Here is a 10,580-nt window from a genome sequence, read left to right as displayed (position 1 = left end):
AGGACTAGGGTAGAGTGTCGACTCTTCGATACCTCGGGAAAAAAAATGGAGGAGTCTTCTTACCCTCACTTTACATTGCTTAGTTAGTATTTGTAGTAATGACTTAGGGTTGTTGTTTATTTAGTAGTATTTATCTTGCTAGTAGTCTGGGTGAAGTTAGGCTCATGCTTAGGGTTTAACTTTTGTTGGAATTTTAGAAAAGCCCAATTCACCCTCCCCTCTTGGGCATCGTGATCCTTTCAGTATGAAAGCCTTAGATATTTCCTTATTTATAATGCTTTCAAGGTCGGGAAAGCGTATCCTAATCTTTTCACTAAGACATATGATGGTGATATGTTTATATGCCAAATATATGTCGATGACATAATATTTGGTTCTACTAATCAAAAGTCTTGTACGAAGTTTAGTAAGGTGATGATGCAAAAGTTCGAGATGTCTATGATGGTCGAGCTGACATACTTTTTAGGATTTCAAGTAAAATAGGCCAAGGATGGCATCTTCTTCTCCTAATCGAAGTACACGCAAGATCTGCTCAAGAGGTTAGGGATGAAGGACGCAAAGCCCATCAAGACACCGATGGGAACAAATGGGCACTTGGACCTCCACGCAGGAGGTAAGTCCGTAGATCAAAAGCTATACCGATCTATGATAGGATCCTTGCTCTATCTTTGTGCAAGTAGACCGGATATTATGTTTCCCGTTTGCATGTGTGCTAGATTTCAATCTGATCCCAAGGAATGTCACCTTGTGGTCATGAAGCGAATTCTTCGATATTTAGTTCATACGCCTCACTTCTGGCTCTGGTATCCTAAGTGGTCTAGCTTTTACCTGATTGATACTCATACTCCAACTATGCCAGGTGCAAGGTTGATAGAAAGATCACATTAGAGACTTGTCAGTTTTTGGCAAGGTCCTTGGTGTCATGGAGCTCTAAGAAACAAAACTCTGTTGCCCTATCCATCGCTGAGGTCAAGTATATTGTCGTAGGCCAGTGTTGCGCGCAACTACTTGGATGAGGCAAACCCTACAGGACTTTGGATACAATATGAGCAAAATCTCACTCCTATGTGATAATGAGAGTGCAATCCACTTGTCGAATAATCCCGTTGAACACCGTCGCACTAAGCAAATAGACATCCGACATCACTTTCTGAGAGACCATCAGCAAAGGGGAGATATCGATATTTGCCATGTTAGCACCAATCACCAGCTATCCGATATCTTCACCAAGCCTTTAAATGAAAGGAGGTTTTGTGAGCTGCGTAGTGAGCTTAATGTGTTAGATTCACGGAACTTGGATTGATCTATAGCACATGTGTCTTTATGCCTTTGATCATGTTCTTTTAATCTTAATTGTGTTTTATTGTTTATTTTGGTGCTCAAGTTGTAGAATGACATCCCGAGACCTAACAAGTCCTTACTATCGATGCATATCCTTAGGGGGAGAATATGCTACAACTTGATCATTTGAGACTAATATGTTTGCTCGAATGATTGTAATGTGGCATCAAAGGTGGATTATAGTTTGAGTAGGATCTCTCTCCTCATATAAAGTTGACGAAGCTTTCAAAAATTTTGAACTAGAACCCACTCTAGAACTTCGATTCATTTGAGGGACGGTGAGGGGCTGTTTATATATATATTACTTTACAATTGTTATGGTAATATTGTAGTTTGGCCAACTCTAAAAATACCATGGTTTTAGAAATATTGTTCGGATACAATGTTGTAAACCATAGTATTTAGACAAAAGATAGTTATATTATGAAAACATTGGGTTAGAATGAAGCTCCCAATACTTGAAAAATACCATGGTATTCATGATACTATATATAGTTTTGAAAACTAGTTTTTGGGAAAGCAACCAAGCACCTAATGGTATAAAATACTCTAGCATTTCTATAAGCCATGGTACTGCAGAAATATTCCATTTGGAAACAGGCCTAGCAGTGGACATGGGGTCACACGAACCCTGTCCCATATCCGTACACCGTGCCATCAACGTCCAACAGCGCTAGAGCAGCATCATGCATGTAGCTAGATACAGAAGCTATAATGGGTAGCAGAATCAACGAGGGGGAAGGAAAGAAATAATAACTAGTGGCCACCCCAAGTGACTATTCGAGGGCAGGAAATCGTCGAGCTCCTCCGGACGCTCAAAACTGCTCAGACCTTTTTCCCACCCCGCCAGCCACGGCGCAGGGACGATGGATGACGAGGCACGCTGTCGCTAGCTCGCCCCTCTGCCACTGCTTTTACCTAGAAAAGGGAAACAGGCCGGCGGCGGTTTCAGCAGGTCACCAGTCGCCGTCAGTACGTGGCCCAGCAGCGTCACTGTTGCTGGCGCGGGACGACAGGAAAGGCTCAGCGGCTGGGCCAGCTGGACCTGGACGACGCCGCACCCAGCTGCCACAGTGGGAATCCTGATGATGCTGCAGCGGCGGCGCTGCTGGCGTCGTCGTCGTCGGTGCCGGCGCGGGCGGTGGCGTACGGCGGCGCCCAGTCCCAGTTAATGCCGCTGCCGCTGGCGATGGGCCAGCGCGCGCCCCGGCCCCACCGCTGCCGATCTGCTGGCTCTGCCGCTCGTCGCTCAGGCGCCGCTGCTAGGTCGTCCGGCCGCCAGTACGTGTTTGCGCACAAAAAAGGGAACCGAACCGAAGCAACGATCGGTGGTTAGCATGCATGCATGTGCTGTTTGTTGTTCATCGTCATGGATCGAATCGAATCGACCAGTGATGGTACGATCGGTCGAGCGGCGTACCATCTGGAGCTGCGTGCCGTCCCTGCTGCTGCCATTGCCGGTGTGACGGCGGTGCTACGTGGACGTGGTCGTCAGCCGGGCGCCCGAACATGCCGGCAGCAGGCGCCGGGGGACGCCTGCTGCTGCTGCTGTGAGGGTAGCCGGCGCCCGTCTCCTCCTCCTCCTCCGGCAGACCGAGCTGGTTTCCCGGCATGTGCAATGCAAACAGTACCAGCGTCAGTGCAACGGGAAGGCTCAGTGTCGGCCATGTATGTACTTAGCTTGTACATACCGTCAGCGTCATCGTCCTCTGCTTGCGGCTACTGCTGCTCGTCGCGGGGCTGAACGCCTCGACGGCGACCGTGGACGGATCGCTGCTGGCGCAGCCCAGACCGAGCTCGAGATCCAGCTCGCCGTCCCAGGCTGCATGCACTCCACAGACATAAATAACCATCTCAGTACGTTTCAGCCGCTGAAGAGTTCATGAACAACAACAAAAAAGAGATCGAGGAGAAGGGAAACAGTAGTACAAGAACGATCGAGAGGCAAAGAACGGACGGATGAGCAGGCCATGCAGGGGAGGGGCTCACGTACGCTGCGACTGGAGCTCCTTGTCGTAGCTCTGGGCATCGAAGTTGGTCACCGCCTCCTTGCCGTAGCACTTGATGGCAGCCTTGTCATATGCCCTGATTAGCATGCATGCATGGCACGAAACCACAAAGTTGTCACATGTTGTTCAATGGCGCGTAACAGAAGCACAGAGGACGCGTCACTTACTGGGCAGCCTCCGTCTCTGTGTCATACAGGCCCAGGTACACATACCTGCAGCAGCGACAAGAACAAAGGAGATCAACCATCAAGCCAAAAATAAAAATAAAACAAAAAAATCGGCACTAATCGTTGTTTTGTTTTTTTCCGATTCAGCATTGACTAATTAATTACTTCTTGCCCATGAGCTGGCCGATCCTGGCCTCCCACTTGCCGCACTTGTGCTGGGTGACTCCCCGGAACCTGGAGCTGCCCCTGACGAAGCCGGCGCCCTGCCGCCGGAGCACCAGCACGAACTCCTCCTTGCTCAAGTCCTTCATCTGAGGGATTTGACGCGGCACACGGCAGGAAGACAAGAATCCAGGCATCAAACAGTGAAAGAGACTAAGAGAGAGACGTTATTATTAGTCGATGAACAGAGCAGCTGCAGTGTTCTTAATTTGTTCTATTCACACTCCATTCATGGCGGTGTGTGTGGGCTCCTTCTTCTACCGGTGTTGGTCGTTCGATTCGCAATTGCAACAGGGGGGGAATCACCTTCTTCATCTCGTCCTTGTAGTCGTCCAGGGTGAAGTTGATGTCCGCGTTCAGGCCGCGGAACTTGATCGCGGCTTGGTCGTAGGCCCTGCAGATAGATTCATAGATAGATAGATATATAAGATAAGACGAGAAGATGGAACAGATGCGCGCGAGGAAGAAGAAATCTATGAACCTCGCAGCGGCCTGCGCCGTGTCGAATCCACCTAGAAAAAGAGCAATTCGGACACCTGATTAAATGCCATGAAATGATGCTAGTGTAGTACGTAATTCGAGTCTCAGTTCTTTTCGATTGGACGGGAACTCACCCAAGTACACCTGTTTCCCACAGTCCCTGCCAATGAGAGACAGAGAGAGATGAGCATGAAATGGACATCGCTTGCACAAGCCAAAAAAGTAAAAAAAAAAAACAACAAGCTAGAGCTAGCTAGCTGCAGGCGACTGACCAGATGTGGGACTCCCAGCGGCCGGTGCGGCGGTAGAAGGTGACGCCACGGTACTGCGAGCTCCGTGACCGCGGGCCGCGGCGGCTCTTCCTGGACGCCGACGACCGGACCCACTGCTCCGCCGCGCTACCGGCGGGCACGTGGCATTGCTCCTCCATCGTCGCCTGCTGCGCCGCCGTAGTAGTGGGCGGAAAGAACTGCTGGGTGACGGCGGCCGGCCGGCTGTCCGGCATCGTGGGCCGCGGCACGGGGAAGCCGAAGACCATGCTGCTGGCGCCTTCCACCGGTCGCCCGACCTGCGGCGGCGCCGGCAGCAGCTCGGCCTCCCCCGGCCCGGCGCGCGCAATGCCGTCGACGGCGCTGTGGAAGAATGCTCTCCTGGTGGCGGCCATGGCGGTCGTGCTAGCTGGTGCGTGCGTGCGTGCGTGTACGGAGATAGATGCACACAAACACAGCACACGGCGTTCTTGGCTCTCGAGTCGGGGCTCTCTCTTCTCTCTCTCTATCTATGCGCCGGGATGCATCATTGCAACTTTTTTTCCTCCCCTTTTATGCAGTTTAGACGATACCAGCTGAGCTAGAGCTGATCGTCCCCCCTCTCTGTGTCTCTCTCCCTCCTGTGTCCCACGCGCGCGCACAGAGACACCGTGAGACTGTGAGTGATGTGTGTGCGTTGCACACTTGCACTTGGTAGCGGTCTGCCAAAGAATCTGCAGTCGTAGTGTATCAAGCAGGAACGCTAACTGGGTAAGGAAAGCGAAAGATCTCTGAGCAGGCTATCACTTCTTCATGTCAAGTGTCGTCTTTTATCTCGGGTTGGAAGGATGGAGAACACCAGTCCAGCGACGCTGCGACGGATGCCCCCCTCCCCCTGGCCTATCTATGTGCTTTTGGGCTTGTCACCCAAACATCATCCATCCTATCTGTCTCTTCACGGTGCACATTTTTTACGAATACACAGCGCACATCTCGTGGGTAGTAATACTAGAACTACGAGTTGTGTGCCAGTCAAAGAATATAATTATGAGTTGGTGTGCCAATTGAATTGGTTTATGTTTTATTAAATTTTTAACGAACAATATTCAGATTTATAACTCTAGACCAATTTATTATAAAAAAATACATTTCATAATCAATCTAATGATATTTAATTTGGACGTTACAAATATTAATATTTTTTGTCTATAATTAATCAAATTTAAGATATCAAATATAACACTGCTAAAATTGCTTTTTTCTTTCTTTGACTGAGTTAGAGTGTATGTATATGGTATATGTCCACGGGTTCCAATAGGTGACCAGGGTGCTATGTCAGTTCCACTTCTTACGGTACATTAGTAGTATATATAGGGCTGGCCGAAATATTCATATCTCGTGGCCGGTTTAGCTCGAATTGGCTCGTTTCAATTTTCTCACGAGTCGAGCTAACATCTCATATCATGAGCTCAAACGAGCTATCAGATTTCAGCAAAACGAAACTTATGCATATTATTTACGTATGAATTGGTGAACATGTTACATTTATGTGCGGTGCCTATGGGTTAAATTGATGATTGAAAATTTGTGTTTGTATGTTAAATTGGTCTTTGCGACTGTCCCTGCGAGTTAAAACGATGGATATGAAACTCTCTCATGTCTCCGTTACTAAATCAAAAAATATATAACTATATACTGCGAGTGATGGTTCAATCCATGCTTTATTATATTCTACTTATTAAAAAACAATACTTTAAAACTTTTTACTAAGAATGGCCAACCAGAAGAGCTATCATGGCAGTTCACTATCGGAATTCGGCACTTTACCGAATGTCAAATAATTTGCCAAGTGTTTTCTTCCAGTCATTCGGCAAAGAAACTCTTTGTCGAGTGACAAATAAAAATTACTCGATAAAAAAACACTCGATAAAGAAACATTTGGCAAAGAAGGCGAGTTCGATATACGTAGAAGTTTAGAATCAGTTCTAGTATGACATAAGGTCGAAGACACACAGTATTAAAGTTTAGATGGGTTCTAGCTCTTTGCCTCTTTGGTGCAAATTGAAATGGAGACTAGGTAGCTGATGCCGGAGTATTCCACTCCACGGGCAGTAGCTAGCTAGGTGAGGAGATTACTGGCAGTGGTCAGTGGATCAGCCAAGCAACACTACTACTACTACACTGGTGTGCCTGCCTATTCCAATCCATGTAACCTTAGCCTAACTAGCCCTCGTCCGCATTCACTTCTTCCCTGTGCGCGTAAAGGTCCCCCACCCCACCCACCTTCCACCACCGGCCTCCACTTGCCCCGTCGTTGCTTGCAATGCATGCGCCGGCGAGAGTTAGAGAGGCCGGCACAGCAGAGAGCTAGCACAGGCAGCGGCGACAGGCCGGTTTTCCACTCGATGCATTCGAACGAACGCAAAATGGCGCCGCCGTTGCATGTGTGCTTTGGCCTCTGCGTCCGCTGCCGTCTGCCATGCAATGAAGCAGAGGCCGACAGAGAGATATGCATGGATCGAGGAATTAGCGCGACGAGCATCGTCGTCGTCTTCCATTCCGTGTTCTCCATCTACCTCCGGCTCCGAGTCGCACGTTAACCAGATCGAAGACATCATAATATTGCAGCATGCATGCGTAGGCGTGGGCGCGCCATATATTAACTCCGTGGTCCGTGCGTGTGTCTGTGGGATGTACGGACGGGCTTGCACGTAGGTAGTATAGTTAATATGGTCTGATATATATATATATATATATATACGTATATGATGATATCACCTTGTTATTATCGCCGTTAGAGCACATGTGGAGAACAGCCGCGCGTGCATGACAATAATTAGAGAACAACTACAGGATATATATGAATACCAGAGAGAGCAAAAAGGGAGCGTGATATAGACCAGCGGTCGTGCTGAACCTAGACACGAGTGGAAGCCAGCACGCGAACAGTTGAGGTTCAGATCGTGATGTGCGTACTATGTCCTCTTGCTACTCATCGATATTAATGTATCTAAAAGAGGAGAAGATTACAAGCTCAAACACCAGTGAGCAACAAGACCTTCTAACTCTTTCCCACCTCTTGCTTATTGTGAGAGTTCTAACCTAATGGTTATAATCCACCTTTATGTCTACCCAAGTGCGAGAATTTTCTAAAAAAATGCCGATTGTGTGTGAAGGGACCGTGACACCTAAGAGGATGATAAATTAGGAAACTTAAATATCTACTTCTAAAACTAAGGTCTCTAATTTTCAGCTAATGAAAACCTATCACTACCGGAAATAGTTGCTTTGTCGAGTGTCTAAAGCACTCTAAAACACTCGGTAAAGCCTGGAATACACTGATACTCGGCAAAGAAAGCTCGGCGAACTATACGTCGGCAACAGCTTTTTTGCTTAATACTTTTTATTGGGTACTCGGCAAAGACTATGCCGAGTGTCAGCCGGTACTCGACAAAGAAAAGTCGCTGTCATGGCGCTAGGTAACGGTGACGGAGTCTGTGGCGAGCGTACACTGTGCTGACACTCGGCAAAGGCTCACTCTTTGCCGAGTGTCTACAGTACTGACACTCGACAAAGAAGCTCCCCGTGGGCCCCTTTAACAGGTCTTTTGTCAAGCGTATTAGGTGGCACTCGACAAAGACTCCCTCTTTGCGGAGTGTCCACCGGACTAGCACTCGGCAAAGGGATGACCAGCGGCCCATTTGTCAGTTCCTTTGCCGAGTGCATTTGTAGGCACTCGGCAAAGCTTGCTTATTTGCCGAGTGTCAAGGCCACAACACAAAGCAAAGAGGCTTTTGTAGGAAATGTTGGCGCCTAGGGGGTGTGAATTAGGACTTCTAAAAACTATCTCTAAACTAGGCCACAACTAAATCCCTAGAGCAAAACCTATGCAAATAAAGAATCTAGACTGTGCAAACTAGGTTTTGTCTAAGTGTTGCGATCTCTACCGCAAAGCCTAAGTTTCAATCCTAAATAATCTAACTAGAAAGGCGAGATTGAAACTTAAATACTTAATATAAATACTGAAGGTAAAGAGCAAGGTAGAGATGCAAACTCTCGTGGATGACGCTGATATTTTTATTGAGGTATCCGGAACCACGCAAGGTTCCAACTAATCCTTGTTGGTGCCCCTACGCAAAGGGTAGCCCAGGAAAGGGCCAATCACCTCGGTAGAATAACTCCATAGAGAGTCACGGGCCTTCTCCACGCGCAAGTGGTGCTCCGCTTCCGACTCCTCTTGGACGCTTCCCTCCGTCTTTAATATCGAGCTTCCGGCCGAAACGCCGCGGGCCTCGTTCCATCCAGTACACGGTGGCGGTCGTGACACAAACTTAGTTGTCACAGTCTCGCAAGACCCTCACCCGACTCGGTACAATTACAACGACTCGCGCAAGAGCCAAGGGGTTGTGTGGTTTTTCTAAACTCACTCAACTAACTAGGATTCACCTAGAGCAAGCGCACAAGCGGTCTAACTAACCTAAGCACTTCTCAAAACACCTACGCTAATCACCGAGTGATTCTATTAAGCACTTGGGTGTATGAGCACGTGGAAATGTCTACAATATGTCTTGGTATGTTGCTTGAGCTCCCACCCCTCCAATTGACCGGTTGGGGGTATTTATAGGCTTCCCCCACAATTATAGCCGTTGGACAAAAGCATCAGCTTTTTGTCGACGGGCGCACCGAACATGCACTGTTCACTGTTCAGTGCCCTGGCCACGTCAGCCGACCGTTGGGGTGTAGCAGTCGACCGTTGGATCCGACCGTTACCTAGACTGGCCGGTGCACACCTGTCACACTCTGATTTAAGGGATAAAGCCGGGCGCGTCTCATATGTGCGCCAAAGAAGGACATCACATATAATGACAAAGTATATAGAGATAAATGTCACAAATATTATAAATGTCATTATTACATAGAGAAAGTCTTACAAAAATAAATGATAATAATAAAGCAAACTAAGTATTATTCCTTGGCGCCACAAAGCTGACTGGGAGACGCCACCTAGATGAGCTCGTACTCTTCATTGTAAGGTTCCTCCTAGACCACCTGTTCTTCTCCTGTGGGGGGTTTATATATCGCAAGGGTGAGCTCACAAAAGATCATAGCTTAACAAGTTATGGGGAATAATGTGCATGAACTCACCAAAGGTGGGAGTTCATGTGAAGTGTAAGGCTGATCAACAAATAAGGGTTAAAGGTGAGCATTGCTTTTAATAAGTTGGTCAAATTTTATTAGCAGTTACTAAATGTAAGTAGATACCAAACCAGAGTAATAATAGATCAAAATTAATAATAAATCCCAATGTGATATAAATGTCAAATTGAATTTAATTCCATAAATTAATCATGCAAGAGTCTTGACCTGCTCGTGACCGCGAGCACGACTAGTATACCAGTTTTACACTCTATAGAGGTTGTACCCTGTACCCACAAGTTGTGTACCCCGTCTAGCTATGGTTAGCTAGACCCTTAGACACTGCCGAGGTGAATGGCTAGGGATCTACTACGAGGCCTTTACAAAGTTCCACTAGCTTCAGAAAACCCGCTACAGTTTCTAGGAAGAGCAATGCAGGAATCCCCCGTTTGACCGCCATCGCAGCAAAATCAACCCGAGAACCTCTCTACACGCCTACTCCTCTACTGCCCTTGCCCCTTTTGGGTAAGGTAGTCCTCTACTGGGTTTACTAGTTAGTCAGCCAAGGACGTCCCATTCCACCCTTGTGGTGGGACGTGTTTCTCATGTTAAGCTCGATGTTCCAATTAACATAGTTGTCTTACCATGAACAGAAATAGAACAGTAATAAATAATGATCATGTGTAATAGTTATCTCAACACCCAAAACCATATATAGCAATAGCAAAAACTACCCAAAAGTTCATGGGTAAACAAGGTGAAAAGATAACCAGACTAGGGTGGCCTATTTGGTCCCATCAAAATTAAGCCTATGCATGATAAAATGATTATAGAGAACATTATTGGGTAAATAAAAGTGGTCAAGGGCACAACTTGCCTTCAATGAGTTCCTGCTCAGCAACTTCTACCTGCTGAACACCTGAATCCTCGGCCACTAGCTCGTCTACTCGTCACAATACAAACATACATGGTACAAG

At 47.3% G+C, this 10,580-nt stretch overlaps 1 protein-coding gene across 3 annotated transcripts; it reads right to left on the bottom strand.

Moving 5' to 3' along the window:
- Window positions 1-1,859: 1,859 nt before the first annotated feature.
- Window positions 1,860-5,348, bottom strand: LOC732805 (glossy15). 3 transcript variants are annotated; one of them, XM_008660824.3, is made up of 10 exons: window positions 4,492-5,348; window positions 4,354-4,379; window positions 4,221-4,251; window positions 4,046-4,133; window positions 3,683-3,828; window positions 3,518-3,562; window positions 3,335-3,426; window positions 3,033-3,172; window positions 2,762-2,939; window positions 1,860-2,603 (listed from the first exon to the last, which is right to left on the bottom strand). In XM_008660824.3, exons 1-10 carry the CDS (start codon window positions 4,881-4,883, stop codon window positions 2,365-2,367), a joined length of 1,377 nt encoding a protein of 458 aa, XP_008659046.1. In that variant the 5' UTR covers window positions 4,884-5,348; the 3' UTR covers window positions 1,860-2,364. The 3 variants fall into 3 exon arrangements, with proteins under 3 accessions (XP_008659046.1, XP_008659047.1, NP_001241712.1); XM_008660825.3 differs by having other exon boundaries at window positions 3,033-3,163; window positions 4,492-5,347; NM_001254783.1 differs by having other exon boundaries at window positions 1,914-2,939; window positions 3,033-3,163; window positions 4,492-4,942.
- Between the last annotated feature and the right edge of the window lie 5,232 nt (window positions 5,349-10,580).

Source organism: Zea mays, chromosome 9, assembly GCF_902167145.1.
Source record: "Zea mays cultivar B73 chromosome 9, Zm-B73-REFERENCE-NAM-5.0, whole genome shotgun sequence".
Classification (NCBI taxonomy): domain Eukaryota; kingdom Viridiplantae; phylum Streptophyta; class Magnoliopsida; order Poales; family Poaceae; genus Zea; species Zea mays.
This window is presented reverse-complemented; position numbering and strand designations above follow the sequence as displayed.

Bases quoted from the DNA above. Each gene is read 5' to 3' on its own strand.
- LOC732805 (XM_008660824.3), bottom strand. From the start codon at position 4,883: ATGGCCGCCACCAGGAGAGCATTCTTCCACAGCGCCGTCGACGGCATT. The intron at 4,134-4,220 runs GTTCATAGATTT...ATCTATCTGCAG, and splicing joins ACGGCGCAGGCCGCTGCGAG to GGCCTACGACCAAGCCGCGA. The intron at 2,604-2,761 runs GTACGCCGCTCG...CGGACGACCTAG, and splicing joins ACGGCACGCAGCTCCAGATG to CAGCGGCGCCTGAGCGACGA.